The sequence below is a fragment of the Bombus bifarius genome, unplaced genomic scaffold (genome assembly GCF_011952205.1).
Source record: "Bombus bifarius isolate JDL3187 unplaced genomic scaffold, Bbif_JDL3187 scf7180000007966, whole genome shotgun sequence".
NCBI lineage: Eukaryota > Metazoa > Arthropoda > Insecta > Hymenoptera > Apidae > Bombus > Bombus bifarius.
In genome coordinates this window covers 703235-712394 of record NW_022884352.1, presented here as the reverse complement: position 1 = coordinate 712394, position 9160 = coordinate 703235, and the positions used below count along the sequence as shown (strand labels likewise).

Below are 9160 nucleotides of genomic sequence, written 5' to 3'. Positions count from 1 at the left end.
CTTTCCAAATTTTCATAGCCGGCTGCCACCGATGGAACTAAACCGTTATTGTCGGCTAACCATTTTCGCGATAACGTTAACGTATAAAATATCAATCTTCTCTTTCCTCTCTTTTTATTATCGTTCTTTTTTTCTTTTTTTTGAGGGTATTCTTCTTTTTTGTAGTCTTCTAATTTTCTAACTCTGGAACAAATGCTTTAACCAGTATCGGACGTGCAGGACGAAGTTTCGGCGTTACTGTGATCGTTGTTGCTCTCCGTTGATGAACTATCGTTGCTCTTTATTCGTCGTTTCCGCAGCTTTGCAAATTGAAACTCCTCAACCGGCACTGTACATCAACAATTGAAGTCGGTATTAGTTTCGTTTACGTAATTAAATAACGTATTCGGGAAAAGGAACGACCTCGTATACCCTAACGAGTGGGAAATAGATCCAAGTAAATTACGTCTAACAAAATCGAAATATAACATCTGTATTTTTTTCTTTTGTTTTTTTCGTACTATCTCTAAAATTCATTTCATTACAGTGTAACTCTTACGTTACAGCCATAGCGAACCGAAATCGCTTTAAACCAACTCGTCAAGCGATACCTTTCTGCTACATTTCGATATCTAACACTCTGCTATCACACGCATCTATCACATACTATGGCTGTAACATGTACATAGTTTTACGCTAACAACGCTTAGAAAGGAATTACCTATGTACCTTTCTACCACAGGACAATAAATACTGACTTAATTGCTTAATATATATCAAAGTGTTGCGTCTCATTGGCGAACCGTTCGACAATAAGACACGTGTGTTATTTACGATACTTTTCATGTTTCTTCAAATTTACAGAAATGTCATTAACTTTATGTATTACACACATACACATGTATATATATATATATATATATATATATACATGTGTATATATATATATATATATTTCAATTCGGTGTAGAAGTCGCCACGAAACACATGCAATGTATATTATACGAGTATAAAGGATTTTTAAATAAAAGTGTTGCGTCGACCAACTGATCACCTTCTACTGATCAACTTCGTATTACAATTTATTTATCAAAAAGGATTAACATTGTTGAATATCTTCGCTTATAATTGAATATGTATAATGGCTGTCATTATACTTCATTTATTCACTCATAATACTACATACTAAAATTTTTGTCTAACTGAGCGAAGAACATTAAAAATGGTCGTACAGATAAGTACACATATCACAAATACAAATGTCGAATCTCAATAATTATTTCGTTTGGTTCAGCGAATGATTTTAAAAAAATTTAATAAAGGAAATAAAAAGAATAAAAAGTAGAAGCATCGTAAAACCTTAACGACGAATAACTTGTCACAATGTAAGTAAATTTCTTATACGGTAATACGATTACTTGTACTGCTAGTTTGGTTACCATCAGAATCTGGATCTCGATCAATAACAGTATTAGAGGCGCTTGGTAGTGGTACTATTTCAGGTTCAAGCGGTTTTACAGGGCAATCTACATCTTCGACGATTACTTCTTCAGCTAAACTGCTTCTTACCGCTTCTATGTTAACAAAATATATCACGCTAACATATCATCAACATACCATTATTCACATGTATGTTTTTAAAATAGATTACACATATATGCTTACCATTAAATGCTTGTGGATATTGCTGACTCAGTTTGTTCTTTACGATACGAATTCTTTTGAAAATATAATCCAAATCTCTCTTCATTTCCACTAATAATGTTGTGTGTTTTTTAAACTCATTGCCAGCAGTCTTAAATCTATTTATCGACAACTGATTGCAGTTGGTCAACATCTCGTTGGTTTTTTCAAACCTCTGCAACCTGTGAAGCAATAACTTAATACATAACAGACACAGTAAAAAGATATTGCATATACACTGGTACTTGAACAAATATTTGGAAAAGTATTCTTACATTTGCTTTTGTGCTCTTATCATAGATTCTACATCCTGTTGATCAACAATTCCAGCCAAACCCTGGATAAATACCTCTGGCGCTGTATAGTTTTGAAAGCATTCAAAACTTCCAGTATCAGACTCTGGTGTACCTTGTGCCGTTGCCATCTTCTTTCTTTTTTTTTTTTAAATCTCACATAGTATAAATACGATATTTGCTCGTGTACAATCTTAACGCGACCATGTCTTTCTGCCTCAATCAAGTACTCTAATCATATTGCTTCTTTCTATAATAATTTACACGGTAGAGTGTACATTTTATTTTTATAAATCTTTATCGAGTTCGCAATAATAATTGTAGAGAAACAATGCTGACATTATTATGAACTAATTATAAAGGATCGAACTGTAGTTAAATGATGAATCTATAGACGAGTAAGCAATGTAATAACATAAGTTTTGTTTGCTTAAAGTTGTACGTCTTTTTTTTTCAGAACTTTTGTCACATATTAACTCGACGTTAGCACGATATATACTAAACACTACATGTGTAATTACTGGAACTGCTCGTTCTTGCTGACTTGCTGATGATCGATGATACATTTACTATTGTATTTACATGGCAGAGACGTCACGTTTCAATTTTACACAAAATCGAAGGAAATAATTTTTTAACAAATAACTTTAATGTTCGCTTTTCAACATGATTTTATACAATCGAATTCACTGTGTTGTCAACTGAACTAAATGTAGTACGTGGCACGATAGTACATATTAAACAAACCACACGCTTCACCTTCAACAGCTGTTCGAAGTCAAATGTTTTCAAGAAGGTTGGTAGAAGATTCAGCATTCAAATTTCCACAGTGACTGTTGTATCCCAAACCGAAGGTTCGGAAATCTTGTGCAGCAAATAATAATTCGAAGAATCACTTGTGTCTTTCGATTCGGAATGGCACAAAATATAAATCCATTTTATTCGTCTCAAAATACTCCGAGTAAAGCTGCAGAGGAAAAACAGAATATACCAAAAGACAAGCATGCAGTTAGTAAACGGTACGCCAACTTTTTCGAATATTTAAAATACACAACTGATCTTGCTCCTATATATTATTTATTTAATATCATTTTTTTTTATCTATAGCCATCCCAGATTCTTTTCACTTTATACTAAGAATTTCATATAGCAAATACGTATCTTAATGTAATAGTAATAGAATACATAACCTATTCACAATGTTTGAGCGATTGATTTAATATTAGCTGGTTCTTAGATTACATATAAATATCCTCGAGCATAATTATATTTTATGCTAGATTTATCCATACAATCGACTTTTTCCTATGATATTAATAAGGCCAAATATATGCGTATAGATTGCAAAAGGAACTCATGGTTTTGATGACGAGCACAGAAAAAGGTGTTTCTGCCTTTCCAGATGGAGAAAATTTATTCAAATGGATAGGAACTATTACAGGACCAAGGGATACGGTAATAATTGCTCTATTCATAATGAAAATAGTAATAGATACAAGAGAACTTTTATTTTCATTTATTGTTGCAGGTTTATGCTGGTCTTACATATAAATTAACTTTAGAATTTCCCCATAGTTACCCATATAGTGCTCCAATTGTACGTTTCGCTACTCCTTGTTTTCATCCAAACGTGGATGCAGTGGGTAATATTTGTTTGGATATATTAAAAGAGAAATGGAGCGCTTTATACGATGTGCGTACTATATTGTTATCTATACAATCTCTTCTTAGTGGTAAGTAACTTTGGATCGATGTTATGCAAAATGCTGACAAACAAATATCACAAATTCCGTTCCTTCTTTTAGAACCTAACAATGAGAGTCCCCTCAATCCACAGGCAGCAAAACTATGGAACGATCAGACAAAGTATAAAAAACATTTAACAGAAGAATACCACAGAACTTTGAATCGCGATCAACAAGATTCATGATAAGGGTATTTTTATAATGATCATGGCTTGTTCATTATTTTTATTTCTATCAATGTTACATCTAGGTATAAGATATAGAAAAAAGAACTGCACCGAATTTATGTACTTCATTATAGAAAATTTCATCTCCTATTATCTTTTGCACTCGTATACCCTATCATGCAAAAAGGACATATAAACACACTTTATATTGTTCATCGTGATCATATTTGTTATATAATTTCGTCAGTCTGTCTTGAAAATGTATAGAAATTTGTATAATGCTTTTAAGACTGTATGCGGATTAAACATTTTTATATCGTCAATTTGTATCAGAAGCTTTTATTTATTTTTATTTTTATTTTTAATATATGGTACATTGGATATATTTTACGGTTTCCATGCATACGAGTGACAGTGATCATTGACGTTACATTATCGATAATTATTGTATATTTAAAAAATAAATATTTTAAACACTAAAATTATGAAATTCATTATACTTTCGCAAACTGTTTTGTTCAAAAATAAATACGTAACGATTTTCGTACGTTTAAGTAAAGTCGTACTATTATATAAAACTGTACTTAACTGATTGATGTTAGTCATCTTCAAACTAATAGATATTATTTTATCGAGTATAATAAATGATCTGTTATGAGCAATTGTAACAATATAATTAAAATGTAATGCAGAAAAACAATGAAGCATCCTAGCCCCGTTATTTTATGAGAGCGTTGAATTATCAAATATACATTTTCGTAAAAAAAAAAAAAAAATGGAACATAAGAAGAGTGTATTAGTCTCGAACGTACTCGAAAAGTGTGAAGTACTTTGTAATAACACCATGCAAGTATATATTATTGCCTGATATTTTTTCTTCTCAACATAATATACACGCTGTCGTTAGAATTATCCTTATGCCATAGATACTATAGTATATATGCGAATTTGAAAGTCATCTATTTTAAATATTAAAAACATCAATAATTAATAATAGTTACATAAGCGCGATGCTTGAAGAAGGAAAATAAGAAGTACATGTTTAGAATGAAAAATATTTTAGAGCAACGTGAGAAGTTTAGGAAGAGCGAAGAATATCAAATGTCCTATATTAATTATTTATTGAAATACATCTATATAGATCCGACGCTTTGTTCAAGAAGATACTACACGTTCAAAATATCACATTGCCGAATCAAAGTATCAAATGCCCAATCATATATATTATTCACAATTTTACTGTTTCATTTATTAGTAAGTATTTAAATGCATAGATTCTTAAGAAAGTTTAAAGTCACTATTTATGTATATCGGTTGTCTTCTCAGCAGTTCAATTATTTATTAATTAATTCGAAATAAATTCGAATTTGAACTTTTATCGACGATTCGTAACCCATTATCTACGTAATGTATTATACATACGGTATTATACATAATAAACATATTACATGGATAATGGTTTACGCAACGTATACCATTGAAATCTAAGAAAAATGTTTAAAGCAAATTCAATATCTCGCGGTACTATCACGTAAGCAACATCACATAAAGACAGATCGGTGAATCGGTTGAGTCAACAAGAAAGTCGCCAGCCATGCTAGTGATGTTTCATCGAAATTTCGCTAATATATTGTGGCGTAAGCTTTTTTCGATGGATAAGTACACGGTACTCTTCGACACTCCAAGAACATGTTTTAGAGGGAACATATACATACGTATGTATGTATCAAAATACGATTACAAATTGCGATAAAAGTTGTAATACTTTTCAATCGGAACAAAAAATTAATGTAAGTGGAGTCAACATCAATTACCTGAGAATTGGTACGGCTGAACATCCAGTTTTGTTTTTACCAGATGCCTTAGGTAAGCAACTTTACAAAAATTATCACCTTCAACACAATTGCGATCGTGCTAATTGTATTTGGCGAAGGTGCTGCTATCTAGGGATAGGGAATTGATTGTTAAAAATATAGCTAAATAGTCATAGCCTCAATCAAATTCAGCATTTGAACGATACAATTTTTTCGTGCAAATGTATGTACATACATATGTTTGAAGATAATTTTTCGAATATGTCGAAATTAATATGTCGAACATTTATTATATTTCAAAATAAAAATTGTTAAAAAACTCGAAACGAGAGACACGTCACTAATGTAAATCTAAAATTGAATTGTAATACCACGGTACAGGTTCGACTTGGACGACGCATCTTAAACCATAAATAGAGGAATTGGACGGAAAATTTACTACGGTGGTATGAGATCCTCCGAGCTATGGACAATCAAAACCACCCGACAGGGCATTACCAAATGATTTTTTCAACGTGACACCGATTAAGCATACCATTTAACGAAAGTTACACAACATTTTCATTGATAAGTTGGAGCGATGGTGGTATCACGGTTCGCTTCCATGTTCCCCGATAATGTTCGAAAGATGGTAGCCGTTGCTGTAAACGCCTATGTAACGTCGAAAGAAATCAACATTTGGAAAAGTATATCCTTTCACTCTATTCATTGAAAATCAGTTGGCGCTAGCGATCGTTTTATTATCCTTTCGTTTGGATGTCGATAGAATACCAAAATGTAGATAGTTGGTCCGAAAAAATGCGAGCTCCACTAATAGAAATATACGGGGAGGTCTATTTCCGAAGAACTTGGTCTAATTGGACAGATGCAATTTTGAGAATTTGTGAAAAACAACACGGTGACTTATGCAAAGTGTTGCTAACGCAAATTAAATGTCCCAGTTTGATGATTCAAGGAACAAGGACCCTATGGTACTTGCCGAGCATCCAATTTACTCGAAGGATCACATCGTCGGAGCAAAGTTTGTATCTTATTTATATTACGATCTAATGGCTAACGATAAAGTCGATGATAAATCATTTCAGGTTGCAAATTTTTTGAAGAGGAGCGCATAATTTGCATTTACGATATCCTGAGGAATTTAACGAGATCGTTATCAAGTTTTTAATCGGCTGATCGATGGTTTCACGATATACATAAATATGTGGTAGATATGATATACAGTCTTATATACCTTTTTTTATCTCGATACATTTGTGGTCATCGTAACGTAATATAATAATGTTTTTTTTTAGTGAGCACTGGTAATACCTATGATTAATCGCAAATGTTAGAAAAAGCATCCTTATTAAGAGTTCGAACAACGTTTGTTCTACACTACGCTGAGTGCGTGATATAGCGTAAAGGACACACGTGGGATAACCGGCACAGGAATCAAGTCAGAGAAAGGAGCTATGAAACCACGTGGGCGATGGAGGCTTTCCGTTGGCTTACCTCTTTTGACAAGGGACGTTTCCAAATAACGTTTCCGCCTTTTTCATTGAAAATTAATTTCCAAATAATCTTCTCCAAATTCCTAGTTTCTATTCAACGTTATTTTATTCTTAAATAAATCTTGCTTCTCGTTATGCGTTGAAAATATGATTGCATTATTATATTAAATGATGTAAATATCGTAATACGATTAAATTTGTCGAGAAAAACGAAATTAGCACGGAAATAAAAGAAGAGGCACAATATTAGTACAATTCGATACGAATGTCAAGAACCGCCCAACCGAAATATCCGCAATGCGCTTCGCACGAAAATCGATCGTGTCCCTCGTCTCGGCTACGCCCCAAGGAACCATTTGCCAGGGGTCTGCCAACGATATTTCGCTTTATATCTTTCTTACTTATGGTCTTGGTGTACACAACCTATTTATATCTTAAAATCGAATATAAGAATACCATAAATAGGAGACGAATTTGTAAAGCGAAACAAATTTGGGTAAAGCGAATCTTTGAGATTCGTATCGAGGCATTGCGCGCAGATAGAAAGTGGTCTTGTGCCACTTATTATGCGAGTGGCTTCACAGTCAAGAATATTCAAATAAATATTCATCGGATATCTACATGTTATTTTACGCTAACATATCTATCCGTACCAAGTACGGGGTAATTGAAATTGCATAATGCACAGATCAGACCTAATCTATGACGATTAAATCATCTCCCAGTTTGAATGATCCTCGAGAAGGTGAATATGCCAATAATGACAATGAGTTATGATAAAACAGATAATTATCACCGTATAATAAAATCTGCTGTCATGTTTGCCGCTTTTTTCAGGATATATAAAATCATACTGGAAACTGTGTTACGTAAGTTCAATCGTTATAAGCAATGAAAAAAGACGACTAGTAAAGGTGACATATAAAATGCAACGGGCGTATCCAAACATGGGCAGACTGCTTCGCGATTCGATCATGTGAACCTCTCCTTATTCTTCAGGTTCTTTTCTCTATCAGGTTGGTTTTGCGCAGCAAATGCTTCGCTATCGATATCCTAAGAGTATCTTTTAAACACAACAAACACGACATTTGGAAGGGAAAATCCTATTGTATAAGAAACAAAATAACACTTGCAAAGTATACGTTAAAAATTGTAATCTCGTTTCGATAGAAACATCGTGTTTTATCGAACAGCCATCTATTCTGCAACAACAAATAGATTTTTTTTTAGCCAAATACAAATAAAAGTTAAATATATAAATGTCTTTCCCGATTTGGAAACGAGACAGCTTGTTACGATGACATCACCGCGAGGTGTTGCTCAGCAACCGGACTGCCGCAAAATTGGATATTCTCGGTTTTTGATATATCGTCATCGTGCTATAACTAACGTTACCGTTTAATATAACTTAATTGTTTGTTTTATCTTCCTATGCGTCACGTTGTTCGACACTTAGCACAAAGCTATTAACGCTAAATCGAGTCATACTAACGAGTTTTATCCTACTTGTAATGAAAAGATACGCGTTACAGGTGCAAAATGCTGCTTCTTTCGATATTCGACGAATACCAGATGAGATATGTAGATACGTTAGAAATGAGAAGTAGAACGGAACAAAGCAAAGAATAAAACTGAAAATATCGAAAGAAGGCAGGATTCAAAAGAGAAAAGAGAAAAGAGATGATGGAGAAGAACGACCGTATGACTCACAATCAGATTTCGAAGCTACCGTTATCGAGTTGGTTCTCTTGATCCACAGCTCCGGCACTCTGTCCAAAGTAGAAAACGATACCATTTACGGCAACTTGCGGGTCCGTTGTTACTCCTTTTCAGACCTGTATCGCTCGAGATTGCTCGAGAAAGTGGTCGTACGTCAAAATCTTGTCCCCGATACAACTCGACCACCCCCACTGGTTTTCTCATGGCAAACCTTTTGATGTTCCGAACCTTTTCCAAATATATGTAAATGTACGTACAAAACATAAG

At 33.5% G+C, this 9160-nt stretch overlaps 3 protein-coding genes across 3 annotated transcripts; 2 read left to right on the top strand and 1 right to left on the bottom strand.

Moving 5' to 3' along the window:
• Positions 1-134: 134 nt before the first annotated feature.
• Positions 135-2369, bottom strand: LOC117206702 (kxDL motif-containing protein CG10681). Its single transcript, XM_033446269.1, has 4 exons — positions 1938-2369; positions 1645-1844; positions 1419-1553; positions 135-328 (listed from the first exon to the last, which is right to left on the bottom strand). Exons 1-4 carry the CDS (start codon positions 2084-2086, stop codon positions 198-200), a joined length of 615 nt encoding a protein of 204 aa, XP_033302160.1. The 5' UTR covers positions 2087-2369; the 3' UTR covers positions 135-197.
• A 437-nt stretch (positions 2370-2806) lies between these two features.
• LOC117206708 (ubiquitin-conjugating enzyme E2 C) lies at positions 2807-4349 on the top strand. Its single transcript, XM_033446280.1, has 4 exons — positions 2807-2974; positions 3296-3410; positions 3484-3688; positions 3761-4349. The coding sequence occupies exons 1-4, from the start codon at positions 2871-2873 to the stop codon at positions 3883-3885; spliced, it is 549 nt and encodes a 182-aa protein (XP_033302171.1). The 5' UTR covers positions 2807-2870; the 3' UTR covers positions 3886-4349.
• Positions 4350-5444: 1095 nt separating this feature from the next.
• LOC117206720 (valacyclovir hydrolase) lies at positions 5445-8854 on the top strand. Its single transcript, XM_033446309.1, is given in 7 exon segments — positions 5445-5733; positions 6063-6201; positions 6203-6274; positions 6276-6367; positions 6448-6633; positions 6636-6702; positions 6767-8854. Coding segments are annotated over 7 exon segments (792 nt in total). The 5' UTR covers positions 5445-5588; the 3' UTR covers positions 6858-8854.
• Positions 8855-9160: the final 306 nt, after the last annotated feature.